Source organism: Bufo bufo, chromosome 8 (genome assembly GCF_905171765.1).
Source record: "Bufo bufo chromosome 8, aBufBuf1.1, whole genome shotgun sequence".
In the NCBI taxonomy this organism is placed as follows: Eukaryota; Metazoa; Chordata; class Amphibia; order Anura; family Bufonidae; genus Bufo; species Bufo bufo.
The window spans coordinates 168,108,583-168,121,118 of NC_053396.1; the positions used below are offsets into that span (position 1 = coordinate 168,108,583).

At 41.2% G+C, this 12,536-nt stretch overlaps 1 protein-coding gene across 1 annotated transcript in view; it reads left to right on the top strand.

Moving 5' to 3' along the window:
* LOC120977383 (sodium- and chloride-dependent neutral and basic amino acid transporter B(0+)-like) overlaps nt 1-12,536 on the top strand; it is a 79,493-nt gene that overhangs the window by 9,858 nt on the left and 57,099 nt on the right. Inside the window, exon 3 of the mRNA XM_040405311.1 lies at nt 7,551-7,682. Within this exon, the coding sequence (XP_040261245.1) occupies nt 7,551-7,682 (132 nt within the window). The remainder of the gene's footprint in view (nt 1-7,550; nt 7,683-12,536) is intronic.

A 12,536-nucleotide genomic window follows, 5' to 3' on the forward strand; every position in this document is an offset into this window, starting at 1 on the left:
TCAGAAGGTTCACCCAGTGGGCAGTAAAAGTTATGTACCTTCCCTGCCCGTGTTTGCTAGACCACGTCTGTGGTCAGATGTATCTTGGCACCGACACTGTCTGCCAGAGATATATTCACTTGCTGCTGAACGTGGCTATATAGTTCAGGGACACCATTCTGGGAGAAATATTTCCTTCCGGGGGCCTTCCATTGTGGTGTGCCAATGGCCACAAATTTTCTAAAGGCCTCTGAGTCCACCAATTTATATGGCAGTAGTTGGCGGGCTAGCAGTTCCGACAAGCCAGCGGTTAAATGTTGGGTAAGAGGATTATCTGGTATAATTTTTTTAACGCTCGAACATTTGGGCCACGGAAGCCTGCCTTGTGCCAGATAAAAGCGACGACGGCTTGGTAGAAGGTGATGTAGAGGACAAATGAGAGGAGAAGGAGAAGAGGCAGGACGTGGAGCGCCGGTAGTGTGGCTTTGTGGGTTCTGATGGTGTTGCTCCCACTGGGCTCGGTGATGGGAGGCCAGCTGCCTTCTTAAGGCGGTCATCCCTAGGTGAATATTGGGATTACCGCGACTTATGCATTGACAGCACAGGCTGCAGATGGCAACACTATTATAAGCAGCTGATACTTAAAAAAAAGCCCACACTGCGGAGCCATGTGTGCCGGTGTCCTGGGAATGCAAGATGTGACTGTGCATGGTGGATGGCTCGCTCCAGATACATTTGCAGTCTGCTTTTTGCCTCCTGTGCACTGCAAATTCTGCATGCTTCTCCTCCCTATCTGCTGCTCCGTCTCTCCCTCTGAACTCCCCTCCTCTTCCTCTCTTGTGGGCACCCACTAGACGTCAATCGACACATTATCATCATCACCTTCACCACCACTTACATTAGAGATCTCGAAGTAGGCAGCAACAGCGGGGACCATCCTCCTTGGGCTGATCTGGGTACCTGTCCTCCTAAGCTCCCCCGCCGATGTCGCCTGTAAGATGAATGCACATCCCGTCCTCATGATGGAGATGAACTGGAGGACTTCCAAATAAAGGATGCTTTTTTTATTCTTATAATAAAGTAAAAGCTCAACGAGTTTCGGGGATTACAGATAGGTCCCCTTCATCATACCCTTCCTGTAACCAGTTACCTGTTCTTGGTGCCTCACTATACCAATGGCTGTATCAAACAGCACTTGCACCCCAATAACAAGAACGGTTTGCTGGAATTACAGAGCTGTATAATGTTTATTTGGATCCTCAGTCAGTGCAGCAAGGTATAATAGGATTGTTCCTATTACCCAGGCTGTAACCTTCCCTACTGAACCCTGTTCAACATAAATGCTGTGGAAATATTCCTCCCTATCCTTTCCCTGAACTTCTATACAACAAAATAAAAGTTTTAAAGTCTTTTCTACCACTGTCCCTAGTGCCTGCTGACATCTCTCCCTGCACTAAGTGCACTGGAAAATTGCTGAATCCAAGATGGCTGAGGCTATTTATAGGGCTATGACATCACATGGCTGGCTTGCTGCTGATTGGCTGCATGCATGGCATTGTGGGTGATCCCTCATTCCCAGAGTTCCTTGCTCCATGTCCTAACATGTGCAGCAGCCATCTTAGGAAAAAATGTGATTCGTTACCACGAAGCGTGAGGAAATTCGGATTCGGTGCAAATCAAATTTTTCCTGAATTTCGGATCGATTTCCACTTCGTCAACTTCAATTCGCTCATCTCTACTCTGCTCCTTCTCATCACGTGTTTCGCAAGCAATCGATCACCGAGGCAAAGAGACAACAGTATACATACAGTATACTCATTCAATGGCGCAGAAGCTGAACGTGCATCTGGCCAAGTTACTGGTACTACAGTCCCTCCCTTTCCATATTGTTGACTCTGAAGACTTCAGAGAACTGATGGCTTGTGCCCAGCCAAAGTAGAGAGTCCCAAGCCACCATTACTTCTCTAAAGAAAAGCTGTACCATCCTTGAAAATGTATGTTGAGCAGATGGTCGGCCAGTACTTGAGCCTTTCGGCTTCTGGTTCAGTTCATGGTGGGTAAATGTGGTTCTAGCACAGCAGAAATGTGGCCAGGTGATGGCAATGCCGCTTCTGCGTTGTAATCATGGGATTTCTGCACCAATGTACTCCTTTGCCTTCTCATGCTCCACCTTGTCCTCAGCCTCCAATATAGGGCAGAGTGGTTCTTCAGTATACCACCTATGCAAAACATGAGGTTGTCATGTGGTTCTGCACCTGGTCATCCTTAGTGAATGGAGTCACACCATTGAGGAACTGCTCCATGTCATTAACCAAGAAATCAAATCCTGGCTGTCTCCTTGCCAACATGGGTCACCAATAACAGGAAGAAAATTCTGTCTGTGCTGTGTCAGGGAGGGCTGAACCATGCACCCTGCATGAGGTACATCTTCAATCTGGTTGTCACCTGGTTCCTAAAGTCTTCCACCCAACTGCAAGACGTTTGTGCATGCACTTCAGCCACTCTTACCGTGCAAAACATGCCCTCCTTGAGCTGCAAATGATGGTGAGGAGACAGAAGTCATGGCACCTAAATCTCATGTCCACCTGAGCCCTGTAGGGACTGAACTGCCACAGGAGGAGGATAAGGATGAGGAGAAGGACATCAATGCCCATGAATTTTATATAAAACAAGGTGCTTTATCTGCTCAAGTTACAGGAGAGGAGCAGGAGGAGCATGAGGAGCTAGAGGACAACGACAAAGATGACACAGATGACCCCGACAGACTGTGGCTGTATGCGGGTGAGATGGAGGCAGGAAGTCCCTCTAAATCTTGGGCCACTGCACAGTTCAGTCCAAGCCGATAAATTTGACCTGATGCTAACATTGACCTTTAAAGTTGAGTTCACACTACAGTTATTTGGTCAGTTATTTCCATCAGTTTTTGTGAGCCAAATTCAGGAATCAAGCCTACTCTCGGATTAGAACAAACAATTTGTCCATTAGTGTCCAGGCGCATACCAATCCACCAAGATGCTAGCCGGGAATTGGGAAAAATGACCCTAATTACATGTCCTAAGACTAGGCCCTCGGCGACTCCTGAAGGTGGAGGCCCCCTGTCCTCGAACCTACCTGGCAACTCCTAGTTTACCCTATACCAACAGTGTCCTATACATCAAGACTGTTGGTATTTGTCCCCTCCTCCTATTCCTCCCAGGATTGTCATCTGGTCCAATCTTTTAATCCCACTATTGACCGTCATTATTGACACCATTTGTTGAACGGCTACATCACGGATGCGCCAATACTATTTGGGCCTCCCTCCGCTCGACAATTTCTATTCATGTATCTACTTAAATATCTAAATTCATTTACCCCCTGATGATCCCACACCGTGGGGGAAACGCGTTGGGATTGATCACAGATTAATTCTATGGTATCAGTAGTTATCGTAATTAGGTGTCTTTTATATCTGTAGTTGGTTGCACCGTGTACCTCTTGGTATTTCATACCATCAGGGTTGTATACACTGTGCACGTTGTATTTGATCCTCTCTGTCCATGCCTATACCGGTCCACCATTACGTCAACGATTATCAGCCCATACATAATAGGGTAAACTAGGAGTTGCCAGGTAGGTTCGAGGACAGGGGGCCTCCACCTTCAGGAGTCGCCCCTGGGCTGAGGGCCTAGTCTTAGGACATGTAATTAGGGTCATTTTTCCCAATTTCTGGCTAGCATCTTGGTGGATTGGTATGCACCTGGACACTAATGGACAAATTGTTTGTTGTAGTAGTAATATTAAAGTTTATTTGTTTGTAAGGGTTACGTTGTAGCTGGACCACTTAAATTCTGACCTTTAACCCATCATTTTGACTCATATCCTATATTGCTGGATGTTGATTTTCTACTCTTGGATTAGGTATCATGAATAGATCTACATCTGTTCTGTAGGTTTGACCTGCACCTGCTTTTGGCTGACAATAAATTATATAGATAAATAAATTATGAGAATAACTGACCAAATAACTGACCAAATAACTGAACTGTGCCTAATAATGACATACAGTCATTCTACAGCTGACAGAAGGGATTCAAAAGCATCTGTTTGCACTGCCACAAGATGGATTAAAAGAACCTTTTTTTTATCCACTACTTTATTGGCATTGCCTCCATGTCTTTATTTTGTTCCAGTAAATAAAGGTGCACAGCTACTGCAGGGGCACATAGCATTTTTTTTTCTTTACTGAAGGCTGCTGTATGCTTTTCTTTTGGTTTAACAGAACGGATTGGCTAGGAATGTTGGTCCATATATGTGACCTATCTGTAATTTTAACTATGCATGTTGGTGCAATACACACATATGTACACTGAGATGCACTCTCCCGCAAATTAAACTGCAGGCCGGGATAGACCTGGTTTAGCATGCTTTGTGACAAATTCATTTGTGATTAACCAAATTTCTCGGAGAAATTTGGTAAAGCATCCAAATTTTATTTTTCAAAGCGTCACACCTCTAATTATTATGCAGTTTGCAAAAAGACACCTAATTAAAATTAATTTACTTAAATGAAGATGTGTTACAATTCTATTTATAATGGGTGGATGTGAGGTGGACCCTCTGACAAAGAAAAATATAAATAACAGTGATTGTGAACAAACCGTTCATTCCTGTTTATTGCCCACTCATTCAATAGCAGTTACAAGCAACAAAGATGATTTCTCTATGTGGATGAACAATCGTTACTACAATCATTTATCTCACATAGATTCTTTGTTAGTAAGCTGCACATCCCTATTTATAGGGCAATAGCTGCTCACAATAACATTTTTGTGATCAGCTGACAAATTTTTTCTACAGACCAATTATCATATGAATGGGCTAATAATTGGTCCATTAATTTACCCATGTAAATAAGTCCCAAGCTGAAAGGACCTCATTCCCTTTAGTTTTGTAATCATTGGCAGTCCCAGATGCATGTACTGATTGGCCGTTTACTAGCACCTCTCTAAGGTATGGCATTGAATTGTTCTGTTCTTTACCTGTGCCAAGATAAGGTGCTCCTTTAGAGATCAATGAGATCATCATAATTTTACTATTAATATACATTAGGTACATTGCATAGACCTTGAAGAAGTTTCTGTCCTCAATAGAAAGCGGTTCCTCTAAAATAAAAAACAACAACGGATTTACATGTGTTGTTTAATCACCATTCCTTCTCATTCTCCATCTACTAAGAGCCATTTATAAAACAGGTATCCTCTGTGGCAGAAGTCCATTTGGGCCTCCTCAGTCACCAAGACCCTTCTGTGATTACTTTTTTTGCACCCATTATAGACATGTCCATGGTTAATATTGACACTCCGAACCCTTTTTACTTTTTTAGTGCTTATTCTTATTGGTTGATTGACTTGAGGATCCACTCTACTTAGGTCTGACTTGATTACAGCTAGGCATGGAAATGGCACCTATCTCAAGCAGGCATACTTAACTGTGACTACCAGATTTCTTTTATGAGTCACCAATGCATTTAAGATTCCTAAGAGATGTCCTCAATTTGGGCATTGGGTCCTCCGCTAAGGAAGTCTTGGGAGGAAGGTTGGCAGTCACATTGATGGTCTCATGAAGTCACATCTTCCTGTGTATGTTATTATATCTATTATACAGTACATTGACCTGCAATTGTCAATATTGAAGTAGTTATTATGTGTCTCTTCCATGCATTGATTGATGACGTACTTCATTCTGACTGATATGTCAAGCCCTGGTTAATAACGGATGCACTCCCTGTTTGTTCGGTGCCCAGTTAATCAGTGACGGACTTCACATGTTTACTTAAACTTTCACAACAGTACTACAATGCGCTAATAATAAAGACTGGAACCAGTAATGCAGATTTATCATTCTGGGAATAATTAGTGCAACAGTCCATAAAGATTCAATATGGACATTAATCCCTCAGAGGGCAAAGCAATTATAGGGTTATGCCATGCATTCTTGTAGCAGACAAAGGAATTCACAAATAGATACAATGGTTGTCATTGAGAAAAAAATGTATAGCTAGATTACATTGTGCACATTTTTGGCTTTTGCTCAATATGCACTTACCACTTGGAGGAAACTGTGATGTTTTCTATATTTAAAATACCGAAAGGAATCAGTGATGCTCATTACACTTGCAACATTACAGCTTTGATTTAGTATTTTTGATGTTTTTTTCACATAACTATCTATATTGAATTGAAATATTGCAGTTTTTCACTCTAGCTAATCTCTTAAAATGAGCAGCCTGTTTTGTATCGTTGACTTAATGGCTACTGCTGTGCACACTGTGGATAGGGTCAACAATCCTCCCGTTTTCATCAGAGGATAGGATTACAATGAAAGGTAATACTTCTATTACAAAGCCGGAGTCATATAATAAAGGATCTTAGAAAACAGATGATAGGAACCATTCAGCTCCTCCTCCGCCTCTCTGCACAGTGACTACTGCACATAGCGCAGACCATACTCACTATACTCTCCCACAAAGGTCAATGAATTGTTTTCTGACTTGAGCTCGACATGAGGTGTCTTGAGCTCATGTAGCCAATATCATTCACCATTATGTTTTTTGGACCACACATATATCAGTTAAAAAAAATCTTCTTCTAAAAATCAACATGGCATAGACAAAGCACTAAGTAAAATTCCAATGTTAGAATTTTTTTACAGGTATTAAGCAGGACATATGCAGTTGAAATAACTGGGATCCCTATAATATGCCTCTAGGAACTTGAAGCTTCCATGAAATCTAAAGATAATTATTGATTGATTATAGGAATTATTTTAAATATATATCTTATTAGAGAAAATTGCGTCCATCTCCATTTATGAGCCACTTTGAGTCCTTCTGCCTTCCGAACTGGTTCATCCTCAGCTAACAACTCAGTGAAGGATCAGGTGTCCATAGAAGCCTATGTACAGTCGAGAGGGGTGAAATGAGTAGATGCTGTTCTTGTGAGACAGAGGTAAAGAAATACAAAGACATTGCTGCTGGCTCTAAAAGGTTGGCTGGATTCACGGCTACACTGCTCAGAACTGCTGTATAATGTCCTCCATTCTGCTGATCCATCCAAGGGTGTACTAAAAAAAGATGGGAGAGTGTATGGGAGAGATCATAGAAGCTAGTCTCTACCCACTAGCTAAGGGATGACTGAAAATAAGAGCTAGAGCATGCAGAGGGGAAATTGTTATGTAACAGTGTACAAACATGACTGCATATTCGCCAATGTACGGTAACCTGTGATGACAGGTACACTATAATGAGTGCCTTATATTGATAATCAAAAAAGGGTATAGGTTTCCTTGGTAAGATCCAATATTAAAGGCATTTCCAAGTATTTTTTTCCACTCACATCATTTAGCATAATATGTGAAATTGATTGCAATTGGGAAAAATATTATTTCTAGCTGTATGTATCCAGAAAAATGCTAAATGAAGTTCCATCTGCATGTCTTATATTTTACTATAACACTGCAATATATGCATTTCTTATTACACAAATAAAATAATGTCATATATTAATCTTTTAAAAATGTATATTCTACAGGGGCATTTCTCATACCTTACACGATTATGCTTGCATTCTCTGGCCTCCCACTCTTCTTCTTGGAATGCTCCATGGGACAATTCTCCAGCTTGGGTCCAATTTCTGTTTGGCGGGTTGTGCCAATCTTACAAGGTACCTTAATATGCAATGCAGAATATTAATCCTAAAACTGAAAAATAAATCCACTGCTAGGATACTTGCAAAATGGAAAAAAATAATCATATTCAGGTTTTTGGCTCCAGAGGCTTAGAGGCTAATCCCTACAGGCTGTAGTGACTGTCATATACTGCTAGAACAGCAATCATAGCACTATTTCTTATGGTAGAAAATTATTGTGATATTGATTTGTTAGTACCATGTGAAAGCAGCGATGTACAATTTGCATTTATGAATTTTAATGTTGTCCACACTGTGCAAATTAAATGCAAACTAGCTCTTTGAATAGGAAGAAAGCTGTCTCTGTCGTGTCACCTATTAGAGGTACTGAGACGTTAACAGGAGTTGCAACATGACTAAGGATGTTGGCCAAACCAAGAGTTTTCTTTTTCCAATGCTTGGCCTATGAAACCCCCAAGACCTACCGCAAATGATACATTAAAAATATCCTGAGCATAGGTCATCAATATTATTTCCAGGATAACGCCTTTGTCATGCTTCGGTGTGGGAGGGAAATACCACACTGAGCATAGGAGGGAAGGGGGAAACAGGAAATCAGACCTTAGAACTAGGGAAGGAAGATGGACACCTCCTAGTGAAAACCCTAACCAAAATTCCGACTGACTACCAGTATGAACAGACCCCAAAGGTAGGTGAGTTCATACGCAGGAATACCTAGAGTCCTATCTTGCACTATAGGACCCTGGTACTAATGGCAGGGACGAGACTACCTGTTTCTCCAAAAGGAAGGATGAATAGGAGTCTCCTTCAGGCCTAATACAAACAATAGGGAAAGGCAACACAAAGAACCTAAACAAAATACAAAAGGGAAAGAAAATACTTAACTTCAAAAGAGGCTATGGAAGCACCAGGAACTCAGCAGAGATCCAACCACAAACAATCCACAGGCACAGAAGCTGTAAACCGCACAGCATAGTGGGAGAAGCAACTATAAATAAAGAAGGTTAAATGACCACATAAACAACACCTGGAGGTAAGAGGTGTGGCCATTACCAGAAACAACACAGACACCTATTAATTCCACAAGGAAAACCTGTCAGATCAAACCACGTGTTGCCAGTCTCACAGATCTCCTGCCACTCACTGTCGCCGGGACGTCCGTATTTCTCGGTACGTCTGTGACAGTCTTTTGTCTAAGAAAAAATGAATAGGTGTGTCAATCCTAGTACTTTCTTTTTGGAATCACTGTATAATGTGCTACCACAGGCATAGCACCATAAATATACTTCCGATGGTGCCAGTATTGCAGCTTAGTCCCACTCATTTACAGTAAATGGGACTTCGCTAAAGTGAGCTGCAGTACAAAGCACAGTCACAGCCATATATACAAGCAGTTCTTGCCTTTACTTTAATTTAGCCTCTGTTCTCTGTTACGTACTATTATGGCACAGAGTGCAGGTAGTTAATGCTCAGTGCTGTAATAGTACATCAAAGGGATGGCACGGGCTTAAGAGATCAGCTGTGTGCCCTAAATTGTGGGTGCCAACTGTATCAAACAGCTGGCACCATGGTACAGCTACTAGAAATTGAGATGACTCTGAACCTGGCACATTAACGTCTTTGATGCCAAAGTCAGTAGCGACAACGGCATCTGAGAGGTTAGACAGAAAGAGGAACCTTCTTCTGTCCTCCGATTGGCACCCAGAGAATGCATAGGGGGGCCTTCTGAAGGACTCCAGACCTGCCATATTCCGGTCAGCCACCCCTCTCGCTGGATGTAATAGACTGCCTGTCAGAATCACTATGCACTGTATACAGAAGTATCATAGTGTATAGTATAAGAGATCAAATGGTCGCAGGTCCAAAATAAAAACACTTGAAAAAAGTTTTTAAAAATATGTAAAAAGTAACCTGAATTGAAAATCTGTACAAATAATTTCAAAAGGAAGGCAGCACTCCCGCAAAATGTTGCTCTCTGCCTCATGCTGAATCTGCCAGGCAACTGCTCTAACAGATTGATTTGTAGCCCTTAAGGCAGCACTCCGACAATCTTCAGAGAAAAAGTCTCTTCATTCACCCAAGTGGTTGCAACTTTTCAGCTCAACATTAGATCCTTTCTCTGACTTGAGAATGGCTCTAACTCCTTATCTCTGAACTCCCGACAACTCACAAACACTCATTATAGCTAAATTCTTAGGAGTTTGATAAGAATTTAACTTAAAAGAGTATTTATTAGCAGTCAGGAATCCAGTGATAATTCTATAGAGCCAACCATCAGAGCAGCTTGGTGATGTATTCACTGTAAAGGAGAATGCAATAGTCTATAGATGCAGAGAAACTAAAAGCTGTAGAGGAGAAGACCAATTGAAAAAAAGATTTTTGGCCCAAAATGAATACAATTCTATTACAAAAAGAAAATGCTCCACTTGGTTTTCAAGAATAATGCTTTTATTAATGTGCGGTTCCAGTCAAAAAATGTTTTTCGGCTTATCGCCTTCTTCAGTACAACCGGTTTGAGCCGCATAGATGGGTGAAAAAAAGCATGGAGTTAAATGATCCCTCAGTGGGTAGCAGGATTCTGCGATATTCAGGGGCTCTGTGGCCCTGTGTGGCGAGCGCTGTAGTAAGGCTACGGCCTAAGGAAGAGGGCGCCATACTACAGCTATAGCCTTACTACAGCGCTCGCCACACAGGGCCACAGAGCCCCTGAATATCGCAGCATCCTGCTACCCACCAAGGGATCATTTAACTCCATGCTTTTTTTCACCCATCTATGCGGCTCAAACCGGTTGTACTGAAGAAGGCGATAAGCCGAAAAACTTTTTTGACTGGAACTGCACATTAATAAAAGCATTATTCTTGAAAACCAAGTGGAGTACAGGAGTCTAAATTCTATCATTATCTGGTTTGGGAACCATCTCCTATTGCCCACGCAATCAGTACTATCTAACCTTATACTACTTCTAAAGGTGTTCATGGCTTTTAAGTACAAAAGTAGCCTGTATTCTTAAGGGGTTAATTTTCAAGTTACACATCAAACACAGCAGCATGTGCCTCTATTATAACATCAATAGAACTTTTATGAAATTGTGTCAATGTCTTGATATGAACAATGGCTGTTATTGACCTCCTCCTGTATGTATTTGCTCTGTGAGTCTTGTCTCGCTTCCTTGCATTTTGTATTCAATAGAAACATGAGGAAGTTGGCAAAAACATGGTAGCACTGCCCATGGGTTTAATTTTTATAATTAAATTAATCTACCCTGTGTGCTCAAAGCCCTTTTATAGATTGAGAAATAGTTTTCGGATCAACTATTTTGCGATATACATATGGGAAATAAGGAAAGAGTTTATTTAATTCTCTGGTTCACCTCCTTGATTTGAGGTCATTTGGAGGGAAGAGCAGGAAGGAAGGAGTTAAAAGGGAAGCCCCCGCCTATACAATCCCTATTACTATCATATAAGCGGAATTACTATTTATAGAATGCAATGTCCAAATTACTCACTTTATGTAATGGGGTATAAGCAAAAATATATTGACTGCTAATGGAGTAATCTTGGATATATTATTAACTAAATTGTTCTTGAACATAATTTGTTTGTAGATAATAATATTTACAAAAAAATGTATTCCAGAGCTTTGAGGGAGGGTCCAACATTTCAAGTTCCAAAAGCTTTGCATACTGACTTTATAATCCACTGTTATAGGAGCTGAAGTTATTTTTTTCTGAATCAGTGCACCAAATTGCTTCTTCACACAACCCCTTAGTAATTCTCTTAGTAATGTCTGCAGGTAACCACAAATTTATAATTTAAACCTATGAGGGTATTTAGCCCTTGCATTAGAAAAATGGAACCCCAAACACTTTAAAGATATATTTAGTAAATAAAGTTTTTTAAAATATTTTATTACAAAATTCAAATTAGTGTCCAATGAAACACATTTCTCTTTAACCCCTTAGTGACCACCCATACGTGTTTTTACGGCGGTCACTAAGGGGCCTTAGGCTGGGCCGCCGCGTTTTTACGGCGGCCCAGTTTAAGCGCCGCGCGGCTCCCCCGTGCAGCGGGGAGCGTGGACCTGGCTCTCACATGAGAGCCGGGTCCCTGCTCTAACAGCCCGGAACGGCAGGAGTGCCGATCCGGGCTGTTTAACCCTTTACATGCCGGGCGCAATGGCGCCCGCTGCATGTAAAGTGGTGACAGAGGGAGCGGACTCCCTCTGTCTCCCATCAGCACCCCGAAAATGCGATTGCGGGGTGCTGATGTGCTGGGAAGCTTACCTTGCTTCCGATGAGGGCCCGAGCCTGTCTTCAGTCACTTCCAGCAGGCTGTGCCTCTCTGGCGCAGCCTGCTGGTCAATGTTCGAATAGCATTGCTATTGAAATGCAATGCATTATAGAGATAATGCATTACATTTTAAAAGCAATCAAAATACTGTATATTATAGTCCCCTTGTGGGACTATTAAGTAGTAAAAAAAATAGAAAAAAAATACACATTTATTAAATAAAAAAAATTCCATAAAATAAAAAAATATGCCTTTTTTTCCATTGAAAATACGCTTTTCAATGAAAAAAAATTGCAAAAAGAAAATATCCCCCATATGTTTGGTATTGCCGCGTCCGTAACGACCGGGACTACATAAATATTACATAAATTATCCCCTATGGTGAACGCCGTAAAAAAAAAACATTAAAAAAAGACAGAATTTCAAATTTATTCTTAGTTTCCACAGAAAAAAAACGTAATAACAAGCGATCAAAAAGCGGTATTTACTCCAAAATCATACCCATGAAAAATACAAGTTGTCTTTCAAAAATCAAGCCCTCACACAATTCCATATAAAAAAATAAAAAAAAGTTATGGG